The following is a 15849-nucleotide window of genomic DNA, read 5'->3' as shown; positions in this document are numbered from 1 at the left end:
AAACCCAAATGGCTGAACACACCTGTGGAGGATTTTTTTTTTTTAATTAAATCATTTGAAGTGGGAAAACTCACTTCTAATCCAGATCTTTGAGGTGGGAAGATCCACCTTTAATCTGGGCCACACCTTCTACTGGCAGCCTAAAGGACATGGAAGAAAGAAGCCAGCTCTCTCTTTGCCTGCCTGTTCTTGCTTTCACTAGCACACCCATTCCTTCACTGGCATTAGAGCCTACTTCTTTGGGATTCAAGTGTATATTGAAGACCAGCAAAGACATCCAGCCCTGTAGACGGAACAACTTCTGCATTCTTAGGACCTTCTACTGGTAGACAGCCATTGTTAGATAAGCTGAGCCAAAGCCTGCATGTCATTCTAATAAATATATGATTCATTAGCACACACACACACACACACACACACACACACACATATATGAATGTGTGTGTATATGTGTGTATGTATGCACTGTAGGTACTCCAGCCCCTAAAAACACATAGCTAAAAAAATAAATAGGGCTCAACAGTGCTCCTACAGAGGACCCAGGTTCAATGAATACATATATTCGTTCTTTAAGCTGTTCCCTAGAGAACCCAGAATAACACAGCATCTTTCTGCAAACTGAAGAATTATAGCTTTCAGTAGTCAAGGCTGATGGTCAGCAGTGCAGGGGACATGGTCAATTAAGAGGTCTCATAGAGACACAGATGGCTGCCCCATGCTGACACCGACCTTCCAAGTCTGAGACAGTCTGCTGTTTTCAGGCAGTTCTGGATGGACAGCAACAACGAGCAGGACAATCAACTGTGCTTTGGTCTTCGTAGGAGGCTCATAAATATTTAGTGAGAAAATGAGGGGGGCGGGGAAAGTGTGATATGTGTCCAACAATGTCCAAAGAGACAGGCCCATAGGGAATATGGCCAGCTTTTTTTTTTGGGGGGGGGTGTTTTGTTTTTTAAGATTTTACTTATTTGCATTGGTGTTTTGTCTGCATGTATGTCTTTTTGAGGGTGCCAGGAACTGGAGATAGCTATAAGCTGCCACGTGGAGGCTGGGAATTGAACCTGGGTCCTCTGGAAGAGCAGTCAGTGCTTTTACCCTCTGAACCATGTTCTCCAGCTCCCATGAATCCACAGGAAACAGGCCAGTTTTCAAACCAGTTTAACCGCAAACTTTTTTCAACTGTACTGCTTATCAAGAGTATCAGAAAGCCATAGTGTGCTCGTTAGGTTTTGTCAACTCGACACAAACCAGAATCGGTAGTCTTTGCGACACCCTTCAAGGGAGGACACCAAACCGTCTTTTTACGGAGCATACCAGCCCGTTTCAACTCTACCTCACCTCAAGTCCTAACGGGACAGCTTTGCTCTTGTGAAACGGGGGGGGGGGGGCAGAGGCTAACTGTGCAGTCCAAGCTCGGTGGGTCTAGCTAATGACATGTCGTCATGAACTCCAGGCCGCTGGAAATGCCAGGCAAGGTCAGTTTATTAGAAGCAAATACTTGTAACCAAACTCGAGCCGCAGACATGGTCCTCTCCCTGCATTCTGTCTCTCCCATCACCCCATTGGGAAACTGGAGAAATAGGAATTGTCCCTGGCACTCCTGTCCCTGTCCTTCAGCCCAGCCACATCTCCGAGTCCATCACAGTCGCCCCATGCCGTCTCCTGACTGCAGTCCAGGAGCGGCTTTCCACCCACTCACTTTGGCACAGGTCATAAACCATCTCACTCTGCGTAACGTCAAGTTAAACGAATGTAATATGTAATTAGCTCTACTAGTTTAGCATGGAGAATAGAAAGTCTATTGTGCATACAAATCAACACCACGATGTTCATACTGCATTTAAAACAGGCCTTTCTTCTTTTTGGTGGGTATAGCGGTTTGAAAGAGAATGGTCCCCATAGACTCCTATGTTTAAATACTTGGTCCCCAGTTGGTAAAACTGTTTGGGAAGGGTTAGAGAGTACATCACTGGTGGGTAGGCTTTGAGTTTCCTCAAGTTCAGTGTGCTGTCTCCGCCACCGTTACTCCACCCTCACGGACACCAACCCTCTAGAAACCAATTTCTCAGCTCAAGTCAGTATTTTCTTTCTTAAGTCGCCTTGGGTCACGGTGTTTTCATAGTAATAGAATAGGAACTAACACAACAAGAGTAGTGTAAGTTTTTAGGAACATAGTAAGATGGTTTTATTTTTCTTCAATACTGTTTACAAGTGACCCAATGTGCGTTCAGGACTTTACAGGGAGTATTAAAAATAACACTATCACATAGCAGGGCATGCTTCTGATCCTTCATTTTGGAGAGTCTCACGTGGCTCAGAATGGCCTCAAATTTCCTTTGTAGCTGATGATGGCTTTGAACCCATGACCCTCTGGCATCCACTTCCCGAATGCTGGGGTTACAGGTGTTTTAAATGGAAGTCTTTCATCACAGTGGCTGTAACATTTCTTCAACCCTCCAAACCTAAACATCCTTCGAGTGAAGTGTTCTGTGGATGTGGAGTGGACGTGTCCAATGCCACTGATTTGATTTTGAGACCAGCCTGACTGCTCAAACAGAAAATCTCATTGGAATTTTGGCCCTAGTGTATTCAGCTCACCCTCCTCTCTTCTTAGGAAGAGGAGGAAGCAGAGGCAACTTTCCAATGGCAAACTTGAGCAACCCACCCTCATCTGGTGTGAAGAGCCAAGGACAGAATAAGGAAATGTGGACACGGGAACAGAAAATATGGGGCCAATTACCTGCGACCTACAGTGTGCTTCTAGTGGGCTGCCACATCTGGGAAGGTGCATGAGACTCTAGCACAGCACTGTAGCTGGCTCTAAGAATCCCACTTAGAAAGCTTCTAATGGAAGGAGGCAGAGGCAGGTGGATCTCTGTGCGTTCAAGGCCAGTCTGGTTACAGAATGAATTCCAGGACAGCCAGGCTACACAGAAAAACCCTGTCTCAAAACACAAAAAGAAAAAGCTTCCAATGGTGTTGGCTTGACATTTCATTTCCCACTGTCAGCTCCTCCCACTGCAGAAACGGCAGTGCCAGAAATGCAGGCCCATGCTCTCCCCACTTCCCAATGTGGTCCCAGCTCAACTCCAGCACAACCCACTGGCAACTTTCAGGTGTTATGTATGTTCCACTCTGTAAGCTTCCTCTGTCCAGGCTGAGAGAGTAGTAGATAACTCTCACATCAGGTCAACGCTAGACTGGCAGTGGCTCACAGACACAAGATGCAGAGCCCCAAATATGCTGAAGTCAGGAAGCCCAGAATCTGCTTAGCTCCACTGGGGGTGGGGTTCTTTATCTCTGCTCAGTGAAGGAAAATCTCTCAGAACTTATTTCTGAAACTAGAATATTCTACAATTACTCAGATTTAGGAATGGCTCGTCTAACCAGAGAAAGAGGATTATTTTCTTGACATTAAGACAGTTCTTTTGTTGTTTTTTTGAGACAAGGTTTCTCTGTGTAGCTCTGGCTGTCCTGGAACTCACTCTGTAGAGCAGGCTGGCCTCTGATTCACAAGAGATCCACCTACCTCTGCTCCCGAGTGTGAGGATTAAAAGCGTGCACTGCCACTGGCTGGCTCCTCAGTGAGTGCTTTAATAACAAGACTGTGTGTGCCTTCCAATTCCTTAAGGATGACTTACAAGTACTAGTTACTGGTTAAAAGCAAACAAACAAAAAACAGCTTTTGCTATTCTGAACTCATCCAAAGAGTCTAACGGGGACAACTTCCTGACCCGTTCTGATGACAGCATCACTCTAGCGTGGTCAGACACCACAAGGGAAGTGCAGGGTCAGACAAGAGCCAGAGCGCATGAGCAGATGTTACAGAAGCTACTTCTGTGTTGCCAGGAGGGACAGGCAGACACTGACCTCTGCAACGTCCCTCTTACCGCCTGATTCTGAGTAAAAACTAGGGACTCCTCTCAAAAGGCACGTCTTTGCACAAAGGCAGGTCTGGACCCGGAGTTCCCTGAGGTTCATGGGGAAGGCTGGGTGGGGCTGTTCAGAGGCAGGGTCAACAGTGGCGAGTGAGGGCTGGATATGGCTTTCAGGTGCGGCCCCAGCTCTGTGGGCCAGGTAGTCCGTCTGCCACAGCTCCAACTCATGGAGCCAACTGACCACGAACTGAGCCCCCGGAACCACAAGTCTTAGTATGTCGTCACGGTGCCAGAAAACACAGCAGACGTTGTTCAGATCTGAGAGCACACAAACCACTGTTCATACACATGTGGTCTCCGAGGAACTTTGAGTAACAAAAGCTCTAACTCACACAAAAGGACTAACACAAGTCCTAAAGTGTATGCTTCTAATTCCAAATACACTTTGGGCAAAAAGAAAAAATATATACTTAAAAGCCAACAATCACAAATAAGCCAACTTTAATAGATATTATTTTGTATTTATATAGCGCCTTCTTAAAGAACCTTAAGTGCTTTACAGACATTATCTCTAATTAATCCCCACAACAACCCTGTGAGGTAGGTATTACTCCCATTTACGGGAGGGACTGAAGCACAGAGAGGTCAGTGACTGGCCCGAGGTCACACAGTTAAGTTCACTGGCGAGCCAGGACTCCAGCACCTTGCCTCCCAGCTCCCAGCCACACCCCTCACGAGGAGAATTTTTAATGGAAAGAATCTTTACAGAAAGTATCAGGCGTACATGAAAGTGAGGTCTTCCTACGGCCATCAAGGAAAGAAAAACCCTACGCTGATGGCTGAGGCCCTGAGGCCACCACAGCACACATTTCCTTGCCCCCTCCTAAGCCGTGTGGCTCCTGTCCTAAGTGACCTTCTAAAGGTCAAATTCCTATGACAGAAATCACGTGACTCAGAAGTGGGGTTTAACTTAGAATATTTACTCTTAGTTACGATAATTCATAGAAACTTTTGTTCTAATATACAAAATTTGGGACAGCTGCCCCAGCAAACATGTACATAATTACACAGCAACTAGGCTTGTTCGCAACTTGCACCTGGCCTTATCATAATCACAGGCAAAGATCACCTGGAAACACGAGCTGGCCGGGTCACCTTTTCCACTTACTACACCTGATATTCCCAGTCCCCAACCCAAACCCTGGATTTTTTTTAAAGTTTATTGAGTTTCTGATAAAATCAAAATGTTTTCCTTAGCTCCCTCTCACTAAGAGTGAAAAGGAGCAGAGGCAACAGTCAGCAGTCCTTCCCCTGCAGACTGTCCAGAGCGGACCTGAGCGGGGGAGTGCTGACTGCCAGCTCAGCACCCTGGCTAGGACTTGCTGCCAAGCGGAACTAGGCTTTCTTCTGTATACGTTTTTAAATTCAAAACACTGTGTACAAGCCAACAGCACAGTACTTCAGTGCTGCAAGGGGCAGCCTTGAGGACTCAGCCATACTTTATGCCTTTTCTTTGAACACGAAGCTGCAAAAAACGCAGTTCTGAATTCCCACACAATTTGTTTGAAGCCCTTGATGTGTACCTGCTCTCACGGCTCTGACTCCCTCACGCTCCTGGCTGTGCTCTCTGTGCGGTGCTGGCAGATCACAAACCCCAGCCAGGTAAGGCTTCAGAAACTATAAAATGAGTTTGTCAAAAGATCATCTTTTTCTCCCAACACATCTGTCTATGAAGCCCAATTAGCTAAGTGACCCTGTTATAAATCGGCTTATGGGATGAATAGATGAGGTCATTTCCTGAGCTAAAAGGTACAGAAAATAAATGTTAATAGCAGCACAAAAACATTTCTTTTTGCTGTTTGCTTCTCAGTCAACAGTTTTAGTAAAATAACTTCAGAAAATTAGGGGCTTATCAACAGGCCACCACCACGGCATGCAGAGTGCACTGTGATGGACCACCCAGTTCTGGGCTGCTGGGACTTGGACCATAATCTTTCATTGCTTTCTGCAAGTTACATTGAGCCCTGCCATACCACTTGATGCTCAGCCGTCCACGGAGACTCCCTGCACCGTGTCACAAGCTCCTGAACACCATTCTAATGGCTGCGGCAGGTCAGGAGGGGGAGGGGCTGCTCCTCCAGATTACTGGTCTCTGTCACCAAAGTGTAATCTTCCAAAGGGCTCTAGCTGCTCCCTGGCTGCTGAGGTACTAATGGGTCCAGCAGTCCTTCCCAAGGCTAAAGAGACTAACAACTGCGAGCAGTTTTGGGGTTCTGGCCGACAGTGTGCCGACATCACACTGGGGTTTCCTTTATCATTCTAGCAACAGGGAATTTCTACTTCATTGGAAAAAAAAAAAAACCTTAAAAAAGCAAGTGACAAACTATGACAAAGAGCAACTATTCAGCCAGGGAGAGCCCTCCTGACAGTATCTACCCACCCACTGCGATCATGTCATGATTATCTTAGTGATTACTAGACTCTTCAGTTCACCTTACAGAGACAGACTACAGAACTACCTCCTCTGACACACTGGGAAAATGTGCTAGGATTTGCTGACAGAATCACCGGCACTTCATATAATGCTCGGACTCCACCAGCTAAATAAAATAAATAAGGAAAATGATCATTACAACGCCAGTCTTTCCCCTGGGGGAACCAAGAAGCCACTCTGACCCACGTCCCCTCTGTGTACATACACTGTACATTATCACACGCTTCTTCAGAGAAGCAGAGTATCCTTGACTTCCTGACACTGGGCTCCGTGTTGCTAGTTCTGGGTGTCAGGAAGGCAACTGTGAGTGTTGGGCCCAAAGGTACTTTCCAAAAGGTACGTCTGAAAAGACCACTCAGCTGCTCCCATCCACAGTGTAAGCATCCCGTGCGCGCACAGTGAGGCATGCTCCAGCAACCGAGCACATTCTAATTCTTCCACTGCCCTCCCGAGGAACTCAAATCATCATTGGTGCTGTTATAGAGAAAATGTGTGTCGGCAGGCAGCCGGCAGCTGCTTTACAAGAGGAGCTGGTATCTCTGATCTCACCTCCTGGTGTGGAACTGCACAGACAGCATGATTCCTGAGCAAACAATTCAACTACTGTGATCGGAAGGGCATGTTAATCCACAGTCTTTGCTTTATTGTATGCAAAGTGTGCTACTGCCCTGAGCGTCCTGCATCTCTCTCTTCTTGAACATCAGCTTGATCCTTTCCGAAACCACCAGAGAAGCATGCAGCCGCTTCTCTCCACCTTGGCTCCCTTCAGTCTCGAGACTGATAGAAAAGGATGTACCCAGACTCCGAGTTCTTGGAGATATCAGACGTCAACCCGTAGAATTCTTCAATAGCTTGTGCATCTATTTTCTGTGAGGCAGAACAAAAACATTAGCACATTCAGCTATGACGACCATGCTTTAAACTACAACAAACAACAGTATCCAAGGTCGCTAAGGACGGGCAAACAGTGTTCAGCCACATGCTGAGAAGTGTTACAGTCACGCTGGGAACACCTTTCGCAATAGCTCCAACTTGAACACAACAGCTACCTTGAGCGGGCACCTCACCTTCCCCATGTCAGTCGAGCCATTTGAAACACATTACTTGTCAACTATTTTGGATGTGTAAAAATGGCACGCTCCAGCAGTCTAGCCTAACATAGAGTCAAGAGCAATGAGAGTGTCTGTCAATCAAGGACCAGGACAAGGAGGATCTAAGCATTTCTGCTCATAACAGTCCATAACCTACAAAAGGCCATGTCTCGGCTGCTATACCCACCAGCAGAAAATCACAAAGCAGTGAACAGGCGCCACATGGCTCAGTGGGGACTGTGGGGATGAATCTCACAGTAGAGTAAGAACAAGAGCCAGGCCTAGAGTCACTGTGAATCAGAACAAAAATTAATCATCACAGCAAAAGTCTAAACAGCAAGTGCCAAGAGATGGAGGACAGAAAGATGGAGTGCTGTGCTGGCCAAAGAGGATGGGGAGCCTGCTGGGTGCTGAAAACCCACCACACTGCACCCGGCTGGTGGCTGCAAGCACACATCTGAGTGTGTACACCGTCACAAAGGAAAGCTCGTAACAGGTGTGGCGGGTTGAATGAGAATGGCCCCCATGAACTCGCATGCATGTTTGAATGCTTGGTCTCTGGTGGAACAGTTTGGGAAGGATTAGGAGGTGTGTCCTTGTTGGAGGAAGTGTATTATTGGGGGGTGGGCTTTGCAATTTTATTTATTTGTTTGTTTTGTTTTGTAGGACAAGGTTTCTCTGTAGCTTTGGAACCTGTCCTGGAACTAGCTCTTGTAGACCAGGCTGGTCTCGAACTCAAGAGATCCGCCTGCCTCTGCCTCTTGAGGCATGTGGCACCACCGCCCAATGGGGCTTTGCCATTTTAAAAGACTCTCCTCATTCCCACTGTACTCTGCATGCAGATCGAGATGTGAACTCTTACTGCCTCCATCATGGACTCTAACCATCTGAAACCATAATAAACTCAATTAAACTCTTTCTTTTGCCGGGTGGTGGCAGCACACACCCTTAATCCCAGCACTCAAAAGAGGCAGAGGCAAGAAGCACACTGTGAGATCAAGGCTAGCCTGGTCTACAGAGTGAGTTCCAGGACAGTCAAGGCTACACACACACACACCCTGTCTCAAGAAACCAAACCTCACTCTTCTATAAGATGCCTTGGTGTTGGTGTTTTACATAGTAACAATCTAACTAATACAAGTGTTAACTTCTGCACTCAATACCTTCTAAGAAAAAGAAACAGTTTTACCAAACAACACAATAGGACTGTACGTTTTCCTTTGTTATTCTGGGCTGTATAAGGCTGGTTGGTAACTCAAGCACAGGCTTGCACAACAGGGGAAAACTATAGCTCAGGCTGCAATCTAAAGCCCTGAACAACTGACTAATACCTACCATCGGTCACATGAGTGAGCAGCTGTGAAGGGAAAATGCACAACTCCAAAGAAGCGAAGAAGCTACTTACTTCTACAATGTCGTCATCAAACAACAACCAAAAATCATGACTCTTAACTATTGCAATATAATGGCCTCGATTGGGACCACTAAAACAAAAGAAAAAAAGAAGAAAAGTTAACTTTTTAAAAATGTTATATTCATTATTACCTTCTTGTCCTAAATTTCAAAGTTAAAAAAAAATGTGTGTGCACGTGTGTGTTGGTGCACACGAATACAGATGCCCTCAATAGGCCTGAAGAGTGCTTCAGATCCCCTGGAGCTGGTCAGAGGCCCTTGTGAGCCTCCGGAGATGGGTGCTGGTGATTAACTCCCATACTCTGGAGGAATGCTAAGCACATTCATAGATCTGGGCATGTAGCTCAGGGTACAGCATACACTCGGCATGTATAAGGCTCTGGGTCCAGTCCCCAAATCACAACACTGTCCCCTGACCCGCAAAGAAGGGATCCAAGCATGTATCCACGCAGAGTGCAGGAAAAGAGGACTAGAGTGGGACTGGGCGTGATCTGGCCAGTTGGAAATGATAAATGCACACAGAGGTAAAATCAGAACTTCTGAAGGCAATTCCCAAAGCCACTTAAATGCTTCTCACAGCCACAGACACGAAACATACCTAAGCACATGCAGGGACAGTTTATCTTGAAAATCTCTTCAGGCATCATTTCAAGACCCAAACCAAACAGGTAAAGGAAACCAATAAGACTGTCACGTTCTAGAGGCTGTGACATAGGCCCTTAGACTAATAGGTAAACAAGAATAAAAACAAAGGCATAAATTTAAAACATAAAGGTTCTAAAGAAGAGTGATAAAATGTCTATGTCAGAAACTGATTTTAAAGCAAACTGATCTTGAAAAAGATGAAGGATCCTAGCTTCCAGCCAGGTGTGGTAGCACAGAGTGTAATTCCAGACTCAGGAGACTGAGGCAGGAGGACTGAAATTTCAGGCCGTCCTGGGCTGGCAGCAAAACTCTGTCTAGAAGAGTCAGGGCGGGGCTGGAGACACTGTTTGTGGTAAAGAGCACTTGCTGCTCTTGCAGAGGACCAGGGTTCAGTTCCCAGCACCCAGATGTAACTCTAGTTCTAGTGGATCTGATGTCTTCAGGCCTCCAAGGGCACCAGGCACACACACGGTACACAAATGGACACGCAGGGAAAACACTCACCGACATAAAATTAATTCAAAAAGTCTTAGGTGTCATCCCTAGCCCTGCCCAGTCACTGTCAACACTTTGAGCATGCTCTGTTCTACTAGGACTATGCCCTAGTCACTATTACCTTCCGCAGTGAACCACGACAGCGACAAGGTCGTACATTCTGTCAGGGTTGGTTGCATCTCCTGAAGTGTTAAATAGACGAAGTTCTAAAGGAAAAACTACCCGGTAAGAAAGCTTTGTATATCGATGAAGCTGGTCCATATACTTAAATCTTTTCAGGTGTAGAGCCAGAATCATGGGTAGTTTCTTAACTTTCATCCTAAAAAATAAATATGAAGACAGGATTTCAGAAAACACTCACTGTGAATTAAAAGAATTAAGTTGGTGCAAAAGGAATTACATTTTTGGCCCTGTTGAAATATGACGTTGATACTGAGATACATTCTTAATAAATATGCTTCCGCACACAACATTTCAAGCACACTTCTCACTCCATGCTTTTTTGCTAATGGATTAGTTACTTACATTTATTTTCTTCTATAGAACTGATGTTAAACAAAAGGCAAATGTGAGGTTTTCTTATTTGGGTACAAACCAGGTCATAAGGCAGCAGAGACTGCTGACAACGTGAGCAGCTCATCTGGCTCAGGAACTGCTAAGGAGCGCACAGTGAAGTGCTGGGTGAAGAGGCTTCACAGGGAGTGGAGGGCCTTCAAGGTGAAGAGCACCGTGGCCGTCAGAAGCTGACAATGACCAGCTGAGAGTGCCTGATCCTCTTAACAGCTGCAGGACAGGCACTGTCCTCTCTCCTTCTAGGCAACAATGACCCACTTGTTCTGACTGTGGCCTGAGGGACAAGTGGAGTGTGGCCACTGGCAACTTCAGAGCACACCCCAAGGTCAACTGTCCAAGGTCTGTCACTGATGGTCTATGGCACCAGGAGCCACTCTAGCAAAACCACTGTGACTGAGGCAATGCTCAGCAAAGGGCACTGCTGCAGCCGGCATTCGACAGACAGGGCTCAGATCTCTTCCACCACAAAGCAGAACAACACACAACACTTTTCCAGGCATCTTGACAACACTGTTCAGAGAAGACACTTCCACAAGGAGCAGGGTACAGAAAACACTTTCCAGAGTTCAATCGATGTTAAACACAGATTTTTTTTACACTACAGGAATAAACAAACCTATTTCTCATTGGCAAAAATGTGTTGTTTTGATTCCTACTCTGAGTGGCAAATATGTACCTGGGCCCACTTACATTACAGTGGTCTACAGTACTACGCCCATTGAGCAGAGTGTTAAGGGGAGGAGTTTCCTAGGCCACGGCCTAGACTGAGGCTCTTGGGCTCAGTGACAGGTCAGATATGGCGTCCAACAAGCAGTAAACCTTAAATCTAATCAAATCTCTTGCCATTAATCCCACTGATACCCTCCCCTGAGAACTGTAATTACACAGGCAAAGAGAAGACTCTTCATGGGGGCTGCCTGCATGCTGAGCAGGGGGATTGGGGACTTAGTTTTCCTATATTGTCAGACACGCCCCACAGAGTCACCTCAACAAACTCAGAGCTACACCAAGTTAGATGGTGAAATTTCTTTGGTATGTCTTCAGGACCTGAGTTGGATACGAATGTTATCTCCCCATGGCAACTCCCACAACAGTATTAAAGACTAATTCAGGGTGTTTGCACTGTATAAAAATCACCAGGTTTAATAATGACATATTCTAGAAGGGGATAAAATAATCTGGGATTAAAGAGTTTGGCTTTTAATTGTGAAACATTCTAATATTTGTTTTCTTCTTCAACACTATTTCTCCCAAGGTTGCCTCAATCCTTGTTCGGTAATCCTTATAAAAGTTCACATTTATTATCTTCAATCATTACATGTTGGCTTTGACCCCTAGTACTGCTCCATGCCCCAATCTTGGCTTATTTTTCTTCTTTTTATGAGCAATCAGTTGGACTATTATATAGGGTCAAAAAAAAAAAGCAGTTTGTGTGAGCACAGGAGGAGGGAAGGCGCTGCAGACTGAGGGTATCAGCATGAGGATGAAGGGTCAGGCTGGGAAAGAGACTGATTACTTACAGGGCTGCCAACCAAAAAAAAAAAAAAAAAAATGACCAGAGCCAATCTTCACTATCAGAAAGAGAATTACAAATGTTAACAAAGAGACACAGCAATGAAGCCCATGCTGGGCCACCAGCAAATTCAGTTTTTAGTATGGACAGGTGCAGGCACAGACTTCTGCATGTCCACACATCCTCTGCTCAGCTCAGGAATAGTGACATCTGAACAGCAAGACACATGTCCACAGAGCCCCTGAACAGGAACACAGCCCTTCACAGAAATGGCTAGTTTCCAGGTAAGTGCAAGAAGTTCAGTCGCACTCAGAATGTAATGAAGCAATGGGGCACAGGAGCCATCAAGGAACCGCTTGCCACCGGCTGAGCTACAAATAACCGGAACACGAAAACAGAACAGTGGTAGACTATAACCCACTCAAACAGGGAGGTCTGTGTAGATGGAGCGGCGGGGCTGCATTCCGCCACCCTGCTAGCTTTACCCAAAATAATTACACGGAAACTGTATTCTTTTAAACACTGCCTGGCCCATTAGTTTCAGCCTCTTACTCACATCTTGATTAACCCATATTTAGTAATCTGTGTAGCACCACAAGGTGGTCGCTTACCAGGAGAGATCTTAACCTGCGTCTGTCTTGGAGAGGAGAAGCATGACGACTGCCTGAAGCGTCTGCCTCACTGCCTTTTACCCAGCATTCTGTTCAGTTTACTCCGCCTACCTAATTTTCTGTCCTATTAAAGGGCCGAGTTTCTTTATTAACCAATGAAATTAACACAGAGACACTCCTCCATCAGGTCTGAGTGCACCTGAAGCTTTTCAAATGGAAGGTTAATGAAGAATGAAGTATTTGCAATCTTACATAGCTCTACACTAAGTACCTAAAAATTACAACAGGAAAATGTAGCTTCCATAGAGAATTCTAGGAACCATCTTAACCGAGAGTTCAGGGGCAGGGGCAACAGCAGTGTTGTGTGCAGACCCCAGCATGGCCAGCCCACCCTCAGGAAGCCTGGCTCTAGGAGCAGTACAGTGAGCAGCACTTGGGAATTTGGGTCTAAGGAACACCTCCAACCCCACACATGTCAGTTACCCCTGTGCCCAACTGCTTGCCCAGGATCATTTATTCTGAACACCTGCTTCCCTTCTGAGAGCCTGGAATCTAGAGCAAGGCAGCGGAGAATGCCTATACGACAAGCACACAATAGGAATCCCGGGCATGGAGCCCGCAAAGAGCTTCCCATGATGTCATCAGACAGGGGAAATTCAGTGTCCTGTGTCACTGGAACAGGACCTCTTGGAAGCCTGCCTGGCTGTGCCCTTTGCTCTATATCTTTTCCATGATAATCTTAGCTGTGAGCATGACTATATACCAAGTACCAACCCCTAGGAAATCACCGAGCACAGGAACACTCAAACACCTAGGACACACTACAGTTGTATAACCCTTAACAAGACACGTAACCTCAGGACTCCTTTTCAAGACATCTAAGCCAAAACCTGGAGCCATGAATCATAGAAGTAATATATGGTTGCAGACCAGGCATCGCCCAGCTAGCAGTTCTCACTGGGCCTTAACTGCTAACACTAACACTAAGACTATGGGACCGGAGAGACGGCTCAGCAGATAACAATGCTTGCTATGCAAGCATGAGAACCTGGGTTTGGATTCCCAGTAGTCACATGTTTAAAAAAGAACAAAACTCAAAGACAGGTATGGTGGTGCACACCTTTAATCTCAGCACTTAGGAGGCAGAGACAGGCGGATCTCTGAGTTTCAGACAAGCATGATCTACACAGGGAGTTTAACGCAGCCAGGACTACACAGTGAGACCCTGCAACACACACGGGGGGAGGGGGAAGCACAGAGGTAGGAGTATCACCTGGGCTTGCTAGCTGGATGGCTAGTCACAAAACAGTAAACTCAACTGAACTCAGGTTCAGTAACAGACCCTGCCAGAGGGAAAACAAGGCAGAGAGCTGTTGAGGGAATTTATTTAGCCTATAGACTACTAGGGCATGGTCTGAGGTACAAAGCAACACAATATACAGAAGGACATCCCACATCGGAGCAATGGAGCAGAAAATCCAATGTCCAGTGTCGTCCTCTGCCCCTGCATACACACACATCCATACATGCTAAGAGCACACAAACACAACTAAGAATGAGCAGTCAATGGACACTTCTACAGATCATTTCAGATAGAAAAGGCTACCCCCAACATCTATGGCCAAAGAATCACTAAAATAATTTCAAAAGAGGCTGGCAAATAGTTCAGCGGGTAAAAGTGCTTGCTATGCAAGCCTGAAACCTAAGTTCAGTCCCTAGATAGTGGACAATCCCTGAACACACTCTTCTGACATCCATGCTTGGTGCCACTGCACACACACGGACACACACGCACAGGCACCCTATTAACAATATCATCTAACACTTTGGTTTCTGTTTTAACTCAGAAGACACGAAATTACCGTTTGTGTGCTTCCTGCTTGCTCCGGCATTCTTCACAGTAGTATTTATATTCACTGCACAGAGTCTCTGTGTTACTAAAACCTCTGCGAAAAGTGCAAAATGACTTACGTTAGGGATGCTTGAAAAAATTCACTTCATAGTCTATGCCAAAAGTAAATAGTAAATTGCCAAAGAAATAATTCTACACAAACCTTAAGCAGTGAGTAATTGATGTGTTTTGTTCCACGTCAACAGAAAGGTCTAAAAAATCTTCATCTTTGCTGCTTATCTGTAAATATAGGAGTTATTTCAATTGCCAAGAACCAGGGTTTTCAGATGCCAGCTTAAACGTATCTACTAACAGACTAAGCATTCTTCCTCCTTATGCTCAGCAGACAACACTTGAAGAGCAGTACCTAAAAGGCACTGAACCAATGACCACCTGTTACATCTCCCGCATGAAAAGACATCAAAGGTCCCTGAGGATCTCACTGGCTGAGGCCAGGAAGAAAAGAATTTCTCAGCTTCCCAGAGCGGTGATGTGTGGGCACACTGTATCACACATTCTGAGAAACACAGGCTGTCTCCCGGTGAGGCACAATTTCACTTCTGAACATGCCCAGCTGCATTATATAGATGCTCCAGTCAGGAGATACATCCAGAGGGGACTCACTGGGACATGTGATAATGAACACGAAACACAATGTCCCCGATGCACAATAACAACCAACATGCAATGAAACTCAGGATACATCCACATTTAAGGAGAAAAACAGAAAAAGACAAGACAAGGAATACAACCAAGAGTAACTTTCCGAGAACAGATGTAAAGCTGCAGCCTGCCCCAACTAGCTCCTGTGTCTGCTGGCTCCCCTCCAACACCCGCCACTGGATCCACTGCATATGTACTCATGATAGGACCCGTGGAAGCCATCCTTGCCTCTACTCTAATGCTGTCTGGATATTACTGGGCAGTCTTTGTTCCTGCTGGGCATCTTGAGGGTCAGACTTCCAGCTTAGTCTACCACCCTCTATTCACCTTCTCTCTGGCAGTGCTGGTTCTTAATGTGTGTGATACCAAAAGAAACAATGTACATGTACACACTCTGGACTGAACCCAGATTTCACCCCACTAGATTACTTTGACAAAGGTAGGAACATGATTACTTGCTGTGAATATGCATACTGATGGTTTAGGCTTAAGGACATTCTCTACAATATATACTTCAGGCCACAGAAGAACTTATTGGTAGAAAAAGAGTTACATGAATAATAGTCAAACACTAAACAGGAT

At 45.7% G+C, this 15849-nt stretch overlaps 1 protein-coding gene across 1 annotated transcript in view; it reads right to left on the bottom strand.

The window, feature by feature from the left end:
- Positions 1-4362: 4362 nt before the first annotated feature.
- Usp12 (ubiquitin specific peptidase 12) overlaps positions 4363-15849 on the bottom strand; it is a 51706-nt gene continuing 40219 nt past the window's right edge. Inside the window, exons 5-9 of the mRNA XM_038345849.2 lie at positions 14768-14844; positions 14576-14659; positions 10138-10335; positions 8869-8947; positions 4363-7239 (exon numbers count right to left, since the gene is read on the bottom strand). Of these exons, the coding sequence (XP_038201777.1) occupies positions 7138-7239; positions 8869-8947; positions 10138-10335; positions 14576-14659; positions 14768-14844 (540 nt within the window). The 3' untranslated portion in view covers positions 4363-7137. The remainder of the gene's footprint in view (positions 7240-8868; positions 8948-10137; positions 10336-14575; positions 14660-14767; positions 14845-15849) is intronic.

The sequence above is a fragment of the Arvicola amphibius genome, chromosome 10, assembly GCF_903992535.2.
Source record: "Arvicola amphibius chromosome 10, mArvAmp1.2, whole genome shotgun sequence".
NCBI classification, from domain to species: Eukaryota; Metazoa; Chordata; class Mammalia; order Rodentia; family Cricetidae; genus Arvicola; species Arvicola amphibius.
The sequence above is the reverse complement of the archived record's forward strand: the minus strand, read 5'-3'. Positions and strand labels throughout refer to the sequence as shown.